The following is an 18,197-nucleotide window of genomic DNA, read 5'->3' on the forward strand; positions in this document are numbered from 1 at the left end:
CCAGCATGAACTGAATATGTGCCCAGCATATCAACCTGAAGTTCAGGTGATGCTAATCAGTGTCCAAAGAAGCTCACCAGGCTGCGATGAATGGCGAGCTGTTGACCCCGCAGAACATTGAGGAACTAAAGAAAGATTACACAGGTTGGAGAACTGTGAAGCCCCTCTTTGACTCCCCAGTACACTGGTGGGAGAACAAGAGGTGCTTCATCCTCAAAGGTGTTCAGAAAGCAAGCAGAATCAGAGGGAATTGCGTCAACTCCAGGCAAATTTGCAGAATCTTCTCCTTATGCAGTTGAGGTGGATGGATGTGAGAGAGGAACTTGAAGAGGTGAAGACCCAGCACTCACTCTTTACCTCAAAATCCTCCAAGATTTTCTTCCAATCCAGAGTCCACTACATGGAGCAAGATGAGATATGCTGGCACTTCTTCCAAAAGGTTCACCAGAAGCTCTGTAATCCATGGGTTTAAGAAGAGGATGATTCAGTAACATCCTAGCAGATGGACACATTGAGGAACTGCGAATACTTCTATGCCGATCTGTACAACAAAAAGGTCACAGACAGCACAGGTTCCTGGAACTTCTTGTCCTCTATCATGGAGAAGCAGAAGAGTCTCGGCCCGCCGCCGATCCTGAAGGAGCTGACGAGCTCCGTTCGTCTGAGATGAACAAAACTCTCGATTGCAACGGCTTACTGGCCAAGCTGTACTTAGCTCTGTGGGACTGGATGGATACATAACTGCTAGAAGTGTACATTGCTATGTTTCCAGCTGGCAGTATGTCAGAATTCATGAGGAAGGGCATCATCACCCTCATCAAATAGCAGAAGGGGGAGAGTGTAGTCATCAGGAAATGGCAACCCATCCCATTGTTGAATGTGGATCACAAGATCACGTCCAATATCGTTGCCAGTCAGATCAAGTCTGTTTTGGTGTTGCTGGTAGATCATCAACTTAGTGAAAAACACATTGTGGTCTTCCTGAAACTTGTTGATTTCCCAGTACAATGAGATGTCCCTAAGTCAATGCTGCTACCTAGCAAGTTCCAGACTGCAGGAATTCATGCTAAGGGACACAGTTTGTGCAGCCAATGCAAAGGCTTTGTGGGGAAGGACTGCAGTTGAAGGTCCTGCTGCCACTTGACACTGAAGGGCTGGGACATGTGTCATCCCCGCAAATATGGTGTGGTTCATAGAAGCCACGAATGGCATTGGGGCTTTGCATGTAGAATGTGTTGATCTGGTAACATATGAATGTGTAGATTGACAACACCATGAATGTGTAGACTGGACAATACTATGAACGTAAAGAAAGGTATGTACTGTTTTAGTACTTCTTGTTATATATGTTTTATGAATAAAATTTACTTTTGAAATTAAAAGAATAAGATAATCATAGCACTGAAGTACATATACAATTAATGTCACTATGTGCTGAGGTTCTACCCGTTCCCGGTGTTGTGAAGGATGAGCCTGGCCTTGCTGCCACACAGTGTTTCATTCAGTTGGATTTTGCTGCACTACCTGTCATTTGTAGGAAAGTTCCAAAGGAAGAATGTCTTTGACCACAAGTCCATCTGGCAGTGGTCAACACAGAACAGAAAGCTAACAATATTATTGTTTATTGTTACAGAATACAAAAGTGGAGAAGTTATGCTTCAGTTAAAGTCTGCTTATTCAAAGAAGGATGTAAATATTGTCAGAAACAGTTTGGAGAAGGTTTACCTGGAATGGGCAGGTTGTCTTATGAAGACGTTAGGCTTGTATCTATTGGTGTTTAGAAGTTTGAGAGACAAATTACTTGAAATACATAATTTTCTGAAAGGTCTTGATAGAGTGGTTGTGGAAAGGATATTTTCTCTTGTAGGAAAATTTAGAACTTGGGGTCACTGTGTGAAAATGAGTGATCAGTTATTTTCATACAGTGTTTGGAACTCCTTCAAAGATTTCTTGAATAATCAAGCAGTGGAAGTGGACTGCAGATTACATTAAGATCAGCTAAGCTCTAATCGAATGGCACAGAGCAGACTTAAGGATCCTAATGGCCTACTCCTGCTCCTGACTCTTATGTCTGTTTGTATATTCATATGGTTTTAATGGAGAAAGGGCACCCGGAGTAGAGGTGTGAGCATAACTGAGATGCTTGGTAGCTATAGTAATGTTATTGGCAAATGGAGATTTAAAAAAACAAGTTGGAGCTGAAACAACTGATAAATGTAACATTCCAATATTTGCAGTTATTGTTATGTTCTTGTTCATGTTAATAGTTTACACAAGATAAATGTGGGATGTATAGATGAAGCTATAAAGAACAGGGTAGAATGCGAGTTGAGTTCACTTTCTGTACACTGATTAGTATAAAGCATTATAACAGACTTCTAACTGAACTGTTACATGTTAAAGTGTAGTTGAATAATTTTGTGTTGCTCCTATGGGATCTCCTTTCATGAAAGATTTCTCTAACGTGCATTAATAAAGTGCATGAATTTGTAATTGTGGTTGACCAGTTCATTTTCTTACCCTGTTTAAATCCATTGGCCAAAACCTTTCTTGGAGAACTTTGTTAATGCCGCAAAAATATTCTTCAGTGCAATTAGGAAAAATATTGAAAAGATAGGGAATTGATGAAAATGGTTAACATTTTCTTTGAATTGTCATATGCTGAAGTTCAATCCCAGATATAGCAATGTTTTACTTTGGCATCTAAACAGTTTGTACCTGTTAATCCTGCATGATGATCACAGTTTGGAGTGAAAGTAAGAGTGCCAACTGCACAGTTGTAAAATGTCAGTAGCCATTAATAGTACTGTATGTGTGAATAGATTTCAGTAAGAATTATTTATATGATTCTAGCGCTTTGTCCCATCTCTCCTTCTCATTGATTTGTATTGTTTATGAGCAGAAACATGAATTTAGGTCACTTCTGTACCAAGTTCTAAAATTTCCTTTGATATAATTAGTCTATTGCTGTCTTTGCATGGGATGGTGTTTGATAGAGCTCATCAAATTATCTTGCTTGCAAGCCTATCTATTCACAGAGCAACATTGCTATGAGGTAGTTCAGATGACTTTACAGTGAATTAATTTTCAATTCATACTTTGAGCAGAATAGCATAGATAAAAGCTTTGTTATTTTAAAAAGAAGCCAAATTAACTAAACAATACTCTTAAATGTGACAATAGCATTAGTATTACTTTTGACATCATTTTTCTGTTGACTCATTCACAGGAGGGCAGTATTATGTTTTACTTTCCCATCTTAATAGGCATCTGTGAACACTTCAATCTAGTTTTGTAAATGGAATATGTGACTTGCTATCATCAAATTCTCAGTCACATTTGAAATTTGGCATGTGAGAATCTGACCATCTGTGCAACCACGACCAATAAGTTCACATCCAAATCTCTAATTATTATGCTTGCCAGACTCTTTGTGATTGCTCTATAATAAATATATATATATTATACACATAGATATAGATATAAAATTGTAAAAACACCAGAGTAGTTCAAGAATATCTTTGATATTGTTCTAGGAAATTAGGAAAGTACGAATTAAACAGCTGTCTTGTATTTGGTCTTTACAATAGAGGATGTGAATAAAAGAAATTTAAAAATACCAACAGCAGAAGCTAACTAAATTCAGAATAAAATTTTAAAATATAATGATGAATCTTCAGATGAGTCTGAAGACAGACAACCAATGTAGGTAGGGGAATCTCTGGGTGCTAAATATACTTATGTTCAAAGACCATAATAGAAGTTTATTAAAAACAATGAGAATGCTTGGAATTAGATACATTTTATTGTTTTGGTTTGTGATTGAATGGTTGATAGAAGATAGTAGGAATAATGGTATTTGTTCATATTGGCAGATTGTGACATGATGTCATCCAAGGATCGTATCTGCACTTTGCAACACTTCTCTGTATTTAAAAATGACTTCAAAAAAGAACTATATATCTTGACTTGTGGATTGTTAAGTGGCAAAGTAGATAGTGTAGGTTGGAACAATAAATTTCAATGGGATCAAAACTGGAGCAGATGATGTTCACTGCAGAAAAGTGAGGTGTACTTTTCCAGAAAAGGAAATAGGATGTTTTCCAAAGGGTAAGAAGCTGGAGACTGATTGGGTGGAGAGATTTAGGCTTCAAGATCAGTAATCACTAGTGGACAGGCACAAAAAATAAGGACAAATCTATGTTGCCTGTACTTCAAGAGTGACAGAATCTCATGCACTACTTATTAACAATAACCAACAATGTTACATAAATATCTACGAAGCAAACTGCTAAAGATCATTTAACTCAATGGAATGCTAAGGAAAGGATCCTTGATGGTAAAAATGCATTCTTACGCATGTCCTTTCCTTGATGAGGATGCCAAAACCACAGGTGTTGTAGATCCATGGGACTTGCAGGATGGAGCATATTTTTTGCATTGGTGGAACATTGTTGCCAAATTCATGAGTCACCTTTTTAACCTTGGCACAGCACTGTTTTGCACTGTCCTTTGCTCATTGAGAACAAATACTTGCAGTTTTGTGCATAGCCAGTTAATGGTGTATGTGCATGATAATGATGTAAATGTGGAGTAAGGTATTCAGGAGAATTGCCGGATGGTTAAATTGCGTGTGATTGTACATCTGAATAGGGTTTCCCTTCCCACTGTACATGCTGTAATTCTTGTGTACTGGATAACTCATGCCTGATGCTGATCATTATACTGCATTTCTCTTTGGGCATATTCCCTTCCACCTCCAGGTCATCCTTCCCCTTCTCTTCTTCTGGTCATTCAGGCAAAGGCTGAGTTGTCCTTTTGGCTATGCTGTGCAGGATGCTGTAGGCAATTGTCAAGTGTGAAAATCTGTTGAGTCTTAGTGTGCCACTGGACTGGTGCATATGGCAGCAATTCATAGGGAGTAGGCTGGTGACTGTCTCTTCCAGAGTCTTTTCATTGTAACTTAAGTGGTGTTGATGAAGAATGTATGGGAGCTACTCTCAATACCCAGCCATTGGTTAAAGAGGTATAACGATAACAACTTTCATTTATGTAGCACATGTAGCAAAAAAAAATGATGCCACACCACATAAAGAGAGATGACTAAAATTTGGCCAAAGAGGTTGATTTTAAGTTGCATTTTGAAGGAGGAAAGGTGGAAAGGTTTAGGGAAAGAATTCCAGAGTTTAGGCCTGTTCTATTAGCATAATATTTGCATTTGGAAATGACCAAGAGGCCTGATTTAGAGGACTGCAAATATCTCAGAGGGTTGTAAGGATGATGAGGATTTAAGGAAAAGGGAAGGAGTGAGGTCATCAAGGAATTTGAAAACAAAAAAAAATGTTTTAAATCAAAGTGTTTCTTAAGCTAATGTAGACAAGTACACAGAAGTGATGAGTGAACAGGGACTGGTGCAAATTAGCACATGGCCAGCAGTGGTTTTGATAACATCATTTTCATAGAATAAAGGAGCCCAGCTAATGGGATTCATAGCAATTATGAAGTCTAGAAATGCTAAAGGCACAGACAAACTTCAGAAGAAGGTAAGCTGAAGTGGGTTCATAATTGGATGATATTACAGAGGTCTTAGTGAAGGCGCAGGAATGAGATCAGAAACTCAAATGGGTGCCAAAAATTACACCAAGGTTGTGAAGAGATTTTTTGGAGAGTTACCGGGGAGAGAATTGGAGTTTTCAGCTAAAGAATAGAATTTGTGATGGGGCCCAAAGATGATGATATTTTTCTTTGCAGCACTTAATTCCTTGTCCTGTTCAGAGGCCCTGAACTTCCAGTTTAGGGTTCTGCACTCTATCAAACTCCTACTGGCTTGGATGTCACTTGCAATCCCATAAAATTTCTCTGAGAAGTATAAATATAGCATTATCATTCATTCAGTGCTTACTGCAAAATCTGGGCCATTTTTTCTTTGTAATATTAGATTAAAGTGCAGCATTGAAGGTTCACATGATGTATCTTAACAGTTTAAACCTGATTGCAGAGTTGAATAACAACTCACTAAAATCCAAAAGCCTAGGTTATCCATGGCATGAATTTCATTGTTCTAGGAACGATATTGTAACATTGCTTCAAGCAAACTAAATCATTTTAACATGCTTAATTTTATATATCTCGCCTGATTGTACCTTCAGGCACAATTCTTAGGTTGGTGACTTCTCAGAGACATGACTTTGAGGAAAGTACCTTCTGGAGCTGACATAATTTGAAATAGTTGTATCTCATTATTTCTTACACCTGTTTATAAGTTATTTGTAACCTGAATTTTCTTTCAGTTTGTAAATTGTGAACGTGATGGAAGGTTAATGATGTGAAAAACATATCTATCTATCTTAAAGAAAATTAAAATATTTTACTGTATAGTTTCATGAACATTATACCATAATATGAGAACACATTTAGAAAGGTTTAAGAATTTTTTTTTTCTTTTTTGTTTTTTTTAAATTTTTCTGTTTAGTTTGGTTTGATATATTTATAATTTTTTTTATTGATTTGGGGATTTTTCTTTCTTTTTTTTATATACATAATAAATCTTTTTCTTTCCTTTTATATTATATTCATTTACTAAGAGATCGTGGGATCTACAGATTTTTTTTATATTTTATTGTTCTTTATGATTATCTATGCCATGATTGTTCTCTTGATCTCTTTGTATTACATGTACAAACATTGTTGTTATATACTAATCTGTATTAATTTGAAAACTAATAAAAAGACTGAAAAAGAAAGGAAGAAATTAATTACTTAAAGTAGAACATATCACTTTGAAGATTATGTACTGTCTGTCTTGCAGGTTGAGATAAGTCCTTTGGAGAATGCAATAGAAACAATGCAGTTAACAAATGAGAAGATCAATAACATGGTTCAACAGCACATGAATGATCCAAACTTGCCTATTAATCCTCTCTCCATGCTGCTGAATGGAATTGTGGATCCTGCAGTAATGGGGGGTTTCACTAATTATGAAAAGGTTTGTTTAAGTTTTTTAAAAATGTATTTAAAAGCAAGGATGTACTGCTGAAGCTTTAAAAGGCATTGGTCAGACTGCACTTGGCATATTGTGAGCAATTTTGAGCCCCATATCTAAGGAAAGATGTGCTGGCCCTGGAATGGGTCCAGAGGAGGTTCGCGAGAATGATCCCGGGATTGAAAGACTTAACGTGTGAGGAGTGTTTGATTTCTCTGGGCCTGTACTCGATGGAGTTCAGAAGGACGAGGGAGGATCTCAGTGAAAACTACCGGATACAGAAAGGTCTGAATAGAGTGGACGCAGAAAGGATGCTTCCATTAGTAGGAGAGTCTACGATCTGAGGGCACAGCCTCAGAATAAAGGGATGTCCCTTTAAAGCTGAAATGAGGAATTTCTTCAGCTGGAGGGTGGTGAATCTATGGAATTCAGTGCCACAGAGGGCGGTGGGGGCCATGTCATTGGCTGTATTGAAGGCAGAGATAGGTAGGTTCTTGACTGGGGTTAAGGGTTACAGGGATAATGGGGATGAAAAATAATCAGCCATGATTGAATGGCAGAGCAGACTCGATGGGTCGAATGGCCTATTTCTGCTTCTACATCTGTGGTCTTACTTTCTTACTCAAATGTAGGGCTAGCATTTATTACTTATCCTTAATTATCCTTGCTAGACCATCTAATGACATTGGTTGGTCTGGAATCACATAGTAGATGGACAGAGTAAAAATAGGAGATATGTCTTTAGTTTTGTGATCTTCCTGACCTTTTTTTTACTTAATTCAAGATTATTAGCATATTTAAATTCCATAACTGCTCTGATGGGATTTCAACTCCGGCCTCTGCATTACTGGTCTGGTAACTTAACCACCATACCCTTTTAAAACCTTCTTAAATTTCAGTATCAAAATTCATTGAATAATGAGACTTTTGTTTTAAATTAAGTGCTCATGCACTGTGGACATCACCAGCATATAACCGTCCATCTGTAATTGCCCTTGTTAGCTATCCAGAGTTTCAAATCAATCACTTTTCTGGTTCTATAGTTACACACAGGCCAGACCAGCTAAGGACATTAGTGAATTGGATGAGACTTTAATCAAGTAATTCAGTTGCCTTGTGTCACCATTTTTTTCACTTTAATTACCTGAATTTAAATCGCACCAGCTGCAATGGTGGGATTTAAACCCATGTCTGAATCAGTAAACCAGACCGCAGGATACTTCACCAGTAAATTAATATTAATACTACCATCCCAACATATCTATATATAAATAGTTTGCTCTGTTCTTTTAACTATACATAATATTTTAGAACCGGTTTGGATAAATTAATTTCTTGAGCAAACTTTTGCACATTCTTTTGTACCTAATTTTCTTAGTTCATGTGTGTTTACTAATGCTTGCAGTTATAAGCTAATATGTTTAATTCCTAATTCCCAACACATTTCCAGTCATTATAGTGTCACTTCAAGACATGTGGGCTCTATTGTGAAATACTGCTTAAAAATAGATTCTAATTACCTTTAATAAAACTGTTTGTGTGCTCCGTTTTCAAATTAGGCATTTTTCACTGAAAAATACATGCAAGAACACGGTGAAGACCATGAAAAGATTGAAAAGCTCAAAGACCTGATAGCATGGCAGGTAAAGCCTATATGAATTTAAATGTCTGAGATGCTGGACACATTGAAGAGAATAAACTCACTTCATCTGAGATAGAAAATAAGCTCAGCAATTTTCCTGGTGAAAAGGTATCTGTCATATCATCTGACAAAATAAATGTCACAAGATCATAAGCAAAGATTGTGCCACAGAAGTGACAGTAGATAATCCCCCCCATGGAACTAAACAACATAGTAATATTTTCAATGTATATTTCTGCATATTGTATCTTTCAGTCATAGCCTCTTGTGCGTCAATGATATTTTCAGTAAAATCTATGATAGGAATTCATAAAATTCTTCACCCAGGATTTTATAATCTTCAGCATTTTGCCACCTTTGCTGATAGATGGAGAATTGTTTTATTTTTTCCTGACATTCATGGTATCCTTGCTTTCTCTAACACCCTGATCCTGATATTATGGCCCATCAATCTAACTTACTCAAATATGTCATATTACGTTAGGTTGATGATAGAACTAATAATGAAAAGTAAAAACTTATTGAAAAACCATTAAGTTCAAAATTGTGTACAAAGGAAAATAACAAATTATTTTTATTCAAGATAACATGTTACTCAATCTTAAATGAAGGAGAGCTAGCATTTAGCTGGAATTAAAATCTTGACTTCAGTGGTGGAACAGCTCTCAGATGTTTAGTTTTTTTTAGAAGAAAGTTGCAAATGCTTCATTAGTGCCACGCAGACAATTGAAAATGGGCCCATTTCCGAGACTAATCCAAGCTTACTCTCTGGGTATCCATCTGCAAGGTTAGCCCAGCCAGTAGTCTGCCTGTATTGTCACTGTGCCCAAAGTATCTGGCTTCAACCAAAGTAAAATATATACTCACAGATTTTTTTGCACTCTATTTCATTAGGATGTCAAGTTACTAGATGCAAAGATAGTTCTTTCTTTGGTAATTTTTATTTATAAGGATGTAACACTTGCTAATTATATCCTTGTGGGAAGTGAAAAAAAAAGTCAATCCCTTAAACCTAGCTCTGGCTGTTGAAACACCTGAGGTATCAGTGAATTATAAATGTGTTCTTTATTCTGTTTGTTAGATCATTGTTCTGGGTAAAGCATCATATGCCCATATGTTAGGGAGGTGAGTACTGGAGGTATTACTTCCTATCCTCGTTGAAGTGAAGCCAAGTATTGTGCCATAGAATATAAAAAGCAGGCTTTTTGGATAATAAACCAATAGAGTTAAAAGTGTGATTTGAATTCCTCAAGATATGTAATTTGGCTTTTGTAAAATAAATTAAGCTGGGGTTTAGTTTTATGTTAGCCAGAAGAACTTACTAGTGAGCGCAAAGTATTAATTTAAATCTTGAAAAACTTAATGAGAATTGATTTAAAGTGCATAAAGTGGGAAGAATAAAAATGAAATAAAGTACTTAAAAGCAGATCCATAAATATAATATAAACGGGAAGCTATTTTAAAGTATTTATTACATATATTTGCAGTGCATTTTCTACTTCCTATGATAAAATACAAAAGCAAAACATGATGGATATTGAAAACATGAAATAAAGATTACAGAAATAACTTTATTCTTATGAATTTATGAAAAACAAAAAATGCTGGAAATACTCAGTAGGTCAGGCTGCATCTGTGAGAAGAGAAACAGTTAATATTTTAGGTCAAAGTCCCTTTGTCAGAACTAGGTAGGAGAGAAAAAGAAGCTTGTTAAGCTGCAGGGAGAATGGGGGAGAAGGTGAGTTTCTGATGGGCTAAAACTGGAGTGACCATGGGGATAAGCTGTAAACAAGATTGTCTGGTCAGTGAGTGAATGGGAGCAGTTAGAGAGTGAGAACATAGAGAAAAGAATATAGGACTTACAAAATGCAGAGCAGGAGGACATCCAGCAGGTCAGGCTGGGCCTGTCCTCTACTTCCAGGGAGAAAAAGAAAACAAATGAACTGATTCAACATCACAGGTGGATGACTGACCCAGACAGAGAAATCAAGTTAGCTGAAATTGCGAAGTTCAATATTGAGTCCTGAAAACTACAGCGTGGCCAGAAGGAAGATAAAGTGGTGTTCCTCAAGCTTGCATTGGGCCTCATTGTAACAGTGCAGGAGGACACAGACCAATAGGCCAGAGTGGGACGGAGAATTAAAGTGGCAGGGACCAAGAAGCTCAGAGTCGCCCCAGCAGATTGAAGGCAGGTGCTTCACAAAGTGGTCATTCCATCCGCCTTTTGTTTCTGCAATGTAGAGGAGAACACATTGTGAATACTGAATATAGTACACTGGATTGGAAGAAGCACAAGTGAATCGCAGCTTCACCTGGAAAGACTACTTGGGTCCGTGGATGGTGGGAAGGGAAGAGGTAAAAGGACAAGTGTTGCACCGCCTGCAGGTACAAGGGAAAGTGGTCTAAGAAGGGGGGTGATTGGTGGGTATGATTCAACAGATCATTCCCTGCAATTTCCACCAAGAGCTTTCACCACCAGACACATCTTCCCCTCTCATCAGCTGTTGGTATTGCAGGGACTGTTCCCTTGGCAATTCCCTCTCTGGAAGAGGAGCACATGCCTAGCCTGACCTGTCAGGCATGTCTTCCTGCTCTGCATTTTGTAACTCCTACATTCTTTTGGCTACGTTCTCACTCTGTAACTGCTCCCACTCACTTACAGTTTATCCCCTTTGTCACCCCGGTTTTTACCCAGTCGGAGACGTCCCCCATCCTCCCCTATTCTCCTGACAGCTTAATGAGCTTCTTTTTTCTCCTTCACAGTTCTGACAAAAGGTGTGTGACCTGAGTCATTAGCTCTGTTTCTCTTCCCAAAGATGCAGCCTGACCTGCCGAGTATTTCCTGCATTTTCTGTAATTTACTATAGATTACCAGCATCTGCAGTTTTTTAAATTTTCATTCTATGAAGAGAGAAATAGTTGCTGTTTCAAGTTGAATATTGTCATCAGAATTGCACAAAGTTAGAGATGTTAAGGATTTTGAGCAAGGATGGAGGCAGGGAAAGGCAGAGATGAAAGGGAAGATATGTGGTATGGTAAAAAGCAGGAATAATCAAATGATGAAAGGTATGACATGCGAGGTAATCGAAAATGGTATGGGGAGATGAAGCAAAAGTCATTTACAGCAGCTAAAAATGCCAGTCATTAGCAGCAATTACTATCTGAGAAAACAGCAGGTGTTAAGTATTTCCAACTTTGTGTTTTTACATAAAATGTCCAGCATTCAAGGGTTTTGCTTTTTTTGATTACTGTAAAAATGCCCATTTCCAGTCCCACAGCTGGCCAGCCCTGAGAGATCAGAATTACTCTGAACCATCTAGAACTGAAATGGTTACGGCACTCGAATCTCTTTAAAGTGAGAACAGGCAATGCATACAAATGGAAGCAAGATGTGGAACAGGAAAATTTAATTTTCTCCACAGAATAGCTGAAATTGAGATGAGACAGTCAGTTACTGCTGTGTCAATTAACATTTACAAAAAGAGCTGGATGATTGCCTCGTTAGGACTATGATTAACAATATTAAGATAAGCACAAATAGAGATAATTAAAAGTACACTGCATTCTAAGCTATTAGGACCACAGAAACGCCATTATCAAGACAAAAATACTGATGTTGGCACCCATTTTCCATAGGTATGGACAAGTGGTGAAGCCACCACTGCTCCTTTATTTAGCTTAGAATGGCAGCATGTGCTTGCCACTCTGCTACCTGCCATTTCTGTAACCCAACCTTCATTGCACCCCTATCTGCATGTTTAAAGAGAACTGTACAAGGGGAGTGTGGGTGTAAAGTAGTGTTCAGGTGCACTGCTGTAACTTAATTCCCTGCCATCTGCTTTTCACTAAATGGGGCAGTTAAAATTAAGGGCCATCTGCTCTCTGTGCACTTAAGGTGGAACAGGCAAGAAGACTTAAGCTACTTTAGTATTAAAAAGGCTATGGTTGAAAATATTGTAATTGCATTGCGGTTGTGGTATTGGTTTGTTAGCTACTTTCAGAATGCAGTTGAAGTCAATACCAAAATCAAACCAAGTCATTGTATGTACCTGGTTACCGATGATCATAGAAAAAAAGGATATTCATAAAATAAAGAACTACAGGTGCTGGATATTTGAAATAAAGAAGAGAAATTGCTGAAAATACTGAGAAGGTCAGATAGAGGCTACAGGGAGAGAAATAGTGTTAATGTTTCAGGTGCGTGAGTTTTGTCAGACCATTCTAATGTAAGGTCACCAACCTGCCTGATCTGCTGAGTATTCCTAGGATTTTCTGTTTTTATTTCAAAGAAGAGAACTTATGTTCTTTGCAAATTGAATTGTATGGTGGATAATGATCTGTATCAACTACTAAGCACAGCATCATTACTGCTATATCAGAGATAATGAGATTATCCAGCATTTTTGCACATGCCATCATCTGAATCAAAAGCCAATTTCAGGGACAAATTCTATCCTCTCAAGGAGCTGAGTTCTTACTGAAAAGAATTCAATCTTTTTTAATGTGTGGGTGAGTTTCTGACTTTTAGGTGAATGTTTAAAAGCACATTTATTTTATTCTTGCAGTTGTACAAATCCTCAAAAGCTTCTTCCACCAATCTATATCTCATCTCATTCACCAGCTTCCCACGCATTATTCTATGCCCTCAGTTACACAAGAGAAGGATAAGGGACACAGCATTCCAATTACTATCAAACCATTCTCCACAAAATATAAAATTGTTCATATATTGTGTCATCCTTGCATTTTCAAATTAGGATAGAACAAAAAAAGTAATGTCTAAAATAGAACCTAATCCATAAAGTAAGAAATAAACCATGTTATCGATAATTATGGGAATGTTTCAGTTTTATTCTAAATGCTAACCATACATCTATTAAAATAAAAGCTAAAGTCAAAGAATATTTTACAAAGAAGATGATGAAGGAAACCTAATTAAAGTAACATTTTCTGCCATTGTATGTACATAGTGGTAGGCACATGCTGGCATTCTAAACTTCATAGAATTTGGCACCTGTATGAAAATAGAATTAGACTAAGGAGAGTCATTAGGAATACTGATTATTAGGGTACAAGGAGGGTATGAGGATACAGGGACACTATTAAAAATGTTCCTGGTAACATGCTTAGTAACTAGGATGGGGGGGGGAGGGGGGGTTCCCAGTTCTCAAAGTATTTGAAATAGAAGTTCCATTGATTATAACTATTAAAGTCAAAGTCAAGTTTTTTGTCATATACACAAGTACACAGGTGCAATGAAAAACTTACTTGCAGTAGCATCACAGGCACATAACGTTCAGAAGACAAACATAAATTATACACTGTTTTTACAAGAAAAAAACACAATTAGAGAAAAATAATCCATTTTAGTGCAAAGTGGTCATAGTGTTGCTAAACTGTAGTGATTAGGGTTGTGCCAGTTGGTTCAAGAATTGAATGGTTGAAGTATTATTATTAGAGGTAACCTCTGGATAAAGGAGTACTGCAAAAGGATCTTTGGCATTACAGAGACCAAAGAGCACAGACTGGAATTCCTGAGTATAGGTAAGTGAGCAGTGGATCCATGGGTTAGGGAGCAGAGGTCCTGTAAATTCTAAGTTTCAGGGGATTAAGAAAGCCTCTTGTACTTTTGGCATAGTCGGATTTGATAGTATTGGACTGTAGTTGGGGTCACAGAGGAAGGATGTTTTGATGTAGAAAAAAAGGAGACTGAAAAATCAGTTCCAAAGTGTCATTGATCTTTTTTTCAGACCATCAGGTGCCTTTGTATCACAATCCTATCTCAGTTATCTCCACCAAACCCTTTGCATCACTTTTAGATAGACAGCACCAACCACAAGCTATATTGATAAAACATTTATTGCACAAAAAAGCCCACTTTCTTCACCAAATTATAATCAAGACAAGTGAGCTGTCAGGAGGTGTAAGCAGAAGTTGATCAAAGTAATAGTTTTGTAAAGGAGAGAAAGGTAGTGAGTCTTAAGAGAATTAGAGACGGAAATCTAGTCTGGGATCTAGGCAGTTAAAAGAATGGGCACAATTGAGGAAGAGGGAACTCTGTTGGGAGCTTTAGAGCCTATGAGGCAAACAAAGGTGGCTGCAAGATAGAGCGTCATCTTCTGAGTAGGAAGTATACCTAAATATGAATGCAAACCCACAATATTGCTGAATTTTTCCTGTCCCCTAAAATGGCTCAGCAACCTACTCAACTCGAAATATAAAAAATATTGCTATATATTTTAGATGTATATTCATTTCACAGACTGCTGTCTTTCAAGGTGATTCATCATTGCCCTCAGAGGAACAGTTATAGATGGACAGTAAGTGCTGACTTTGCCATTGAAACATTCATCCAATTGCGTCCATAGCCCTCAAGTTCATTTCTTTCAGATACTTCCCCACTTCTTTTGATTGTTTCAGCTGAATCTGCCTCCACCCCATTCCTTTTCTTTTTTTCTTTTTCAATCTTTTTATTAGTTTCCAAATTAATATATATTAATATATAACATCAATGATTGTACATGTAATACAAAGAGATCAAGAGAACAATCGTGGCATAGATAATCATAAAGAATAATAAAATATTAAAGAAATCTTTAGATCTCACGATCTCTTAGATGAATATAATATAAAAGGAAAGGAAAAGATTTATTGTGCATATAAAAGAAAAGAAAAAAAATCCCCAAATCAATAAAAAATTGTAAATAATATATCAAACCAAACTTAAAAAAAAATTTCAAAAAGAAGACAAAAAAAAAGAAAAAACTGGACTGAAATTTCTCAATAGAAACAGAGCAATATTATGTCATCAACTCCGTTCCTCTAAATTGAAAAGTTATTGAAAAGGGATCTATATCATGTGAAAGTATTGAATAAATGGACTCCAAATATCTTCAAATTTAAGCGAAGGATCAACAGTACCACTCCTAATTTTTTCTAAGTTTAAACATGATATAGTTTGAGAGAACCATTGAAAAGTAGTAGGGGGTATTGGATCCTTCCATTTAAGCAAAATGGATCGTTTGGCCATTAATGTGACAAAGGCAATCATACAGTAAGCGGAAGCAGATAAATGGCCAGACTCTATCCTTGGTAATCCAAAAATTGCAGTGATAGGGTGAGGTTGTAAATCAATATTTAATACAGTTGAAATAATGTTTAAAATGTCTTTCCAATATTTTTCCAAAAGAGGACAGGACCAAAACATATGTGTCAGAGAAGCCACATTCGATTTACATTTGTCACATATAGAATTTATATGGTGATAAAAACGGGCTAGCTTTTGACAATTGGGTCCTGTGAACTACCTTAAACTGTATCAAAGAGTGTCTGGCACACCCTGAAGATGTATTAATGAAGAACTTTCTTCCAAGTCTCTGTAGGTAAAGATGTCTGGAGTTCACTTTCCCATTCATTCTTAATTTTGTCCAGTGATTCTGGATATATTTTCATAATTAAATCATAGATTATTGCTGTCAAGCCCTTCTGATAAGGATTAAGACCTAAAATTTTTTCCGTAATTTCAGTTTTACATGGTGTCGGAAAAGAGGGTACAGTAGCTTTTAAAAAATTCTAATCTGCAAATATCAATAAAAGTGTGATCTATACAAATTGTATTTGTTAGACAATTGTTCAAAAGATGAAAAACAGTTATCAATGAATAAATCACAAAAACATATTATTCCCTTCCTTTTCCAATAGGAAAAACTGAGTCAACTCTGGATGGTTGAAAGAAAAAATTAGATTGAATGAGACTTGACAAGTTAAATTTATTCAATCCAAAAAATTTATGAAATTGAAACCATATTCGTATTGTATGTTTAACTATTGGGTTAATCATATGTTTACTTAATTTGGTAAGTGCAAAAGGGAGTGAAGCTCCTAAAATGGAAACTAATGAAAATCCGTGTACTGATTGATGCTCAAGGTGTACCCATTTGCGACATTGAATTACGTCTAAATCTTGTATCCAAAAAATTAAATATCTGATATTAATTGCCCAATAGTATAATCTAAAGTTAGGCTGGGCCATACCACCATCCTTTTTTAGTTTTTGTAAATATTTCTTACTTAACATTGGGTTTTTATTCTGCCAAATATATGAAAGAATTTTAGAATCAATAGTGTCAAAAAAAGATTTTGGGACAAAAGTAGGAATCACTTGAAATAAATACAAAAATGTTGGTAAAATATTCATCTTGACCGCATCAATTCGGCCTACCAATGATAAAGACAGTGGGGACCAACCTATTCCTGGTAGTGCATTCCAGATTCTAACTATTCCCTGTGCTTAAAAGAAAATTTCTTCATGTCACTTTTGATTATTTTGCCAAACATCTTCATTCTTTGTCCTCTGGTTCTTTACTCTTCTGCCAATGAGAACAGTTTCTCTCTATCTACTTTCTCCATGCCCTACATAATTTTAGAAGCCTCCAAAAAGTCTCCTTTCAACCTCCCCTGTACTAAGAACTCCAGCTTCTGCAATCTATCCACGTAACTAACCTACCCTATTCATTTACGAAGGTTCATCGTGACCTAGTTGACATGGGATATTGAGGCTCTGGTGAAGAAAAAAGAGGCATATGTCAGGTAGAGGTAGCTGAGATCAAGCGAGACTCTTGATGAGTATAAGGGATGTAGGAGTACACTTATGAAGGAAATTTGGAGGGCAAAAAGAAGCCATAAGATATCCTTGGCAAGTAAACTAAAGAAGAATTCTAAAAGATTCTGTAAGTATATTAAGAGCAAAAGGCTAATTAAGAGGAGAGTAGGTCCCCTTGAGGATCAGTGTTGTAACCTTCATGTGGAGCCATGGGAAATGAGCGAGGCCTTAAATGAGTACTTCTCATCTTTATTTACCGTGGAGAAGGACGTGGAAGTTAGTGAATTCAGGGAAGAGAACAATGATATCCTGAAGCATGTCGACATTACAAAGGAGGTGTTTGCAGTCTTGAAGGACATAAAGGTGCATATATCCCTGGGATCTAACCGCATGTATCCTAGGACATTGTGGGAAGCAAGGGAGGAGTTTGCTCATGCCCTGGCAGAGATTTTTATATCTTTGTAGCCACAGGTGAGGTACTGGAAGACTGAAGGATGGCTACTGCTGTGCCTTTATTTAAGAAGGGCTGCAAAGACAAGCCAAGGAACTACAGGTTGCTGAGCCTTACATCAGTGGTGGGAGGGTTAGTGGAAGTGATTCTGAGGGACAGGATCAATTTATATTTGGAAAGATAAGGACTGGTTGGGGACAGTCAGCATGGCTTTGTTCATGGGAGATTGGGTCTCACAGATTAGACTGAGTTTTTTGAGGAGGTGACCAAGGGGATTGACCAGGGCAGGGCTGTGGATGTTGTCTGCATGGACTTTAGCAAAGCCATTGACAAGGTCTCACATGACAGGCAAGTCTAGAAGGTTAGAATACATGGGATCGAGGATGAGATAGCAAATTGGATGCAAAATTGGCTTGATGGTAGGAAGCAGAGGGGTGGTAGTGGAGGATTGCTGTTCGGATTGGAGACCTGTGATGTGTGTCACATGTGGAATGTCACAAAAGTGGAATGCCACAGGGAT

At 37.1% G+C, this 18,197-nt stretch overlaps 1 protein-coding gene across 1 annotated transcript in view; it reads left to right on the top strand.

Annotated features, from left to right (window-relative positions):
- dock1 (dedicator of cytokinesis 1) overlaps window positions 1–18,197 on the top strand; it is a 432,222-nt gene that overhangs the window by 387,365 nt on the left and 26,660 nt on the right. Inside the window, exons 45-46 of the mRNA XM_052026984.1 lie at window positions 6,809–6,985; window positions 8,542–8,625. Of these exons, the coding sequence (XP_051882944.1) occupies window positions 6,809–6,985; window positions 8,542–8,625 (261 nt within the window). The remainder of the gene's footprint in view (window positions 1–6,808; window positions 6,986–8,541; window positions 8,626–18,197) is intronic.

This window comes from Pristis pectinata, chromosome 12, assembly GCF_009764475.1.
Source record: "Pristis pectinata isolate sPriPec2 chromosome 12, sPriPec2.1.pri, whole genome shotgun sequence".
In the NCBI taxonomy this organism is placed as follows: domain Eukaryota; kingdom Metazoa; phylum Chordata; class Chondrichthyes; order Rhinopristiformes; family Pristidae; genus Pristis; species Pristis pectinata.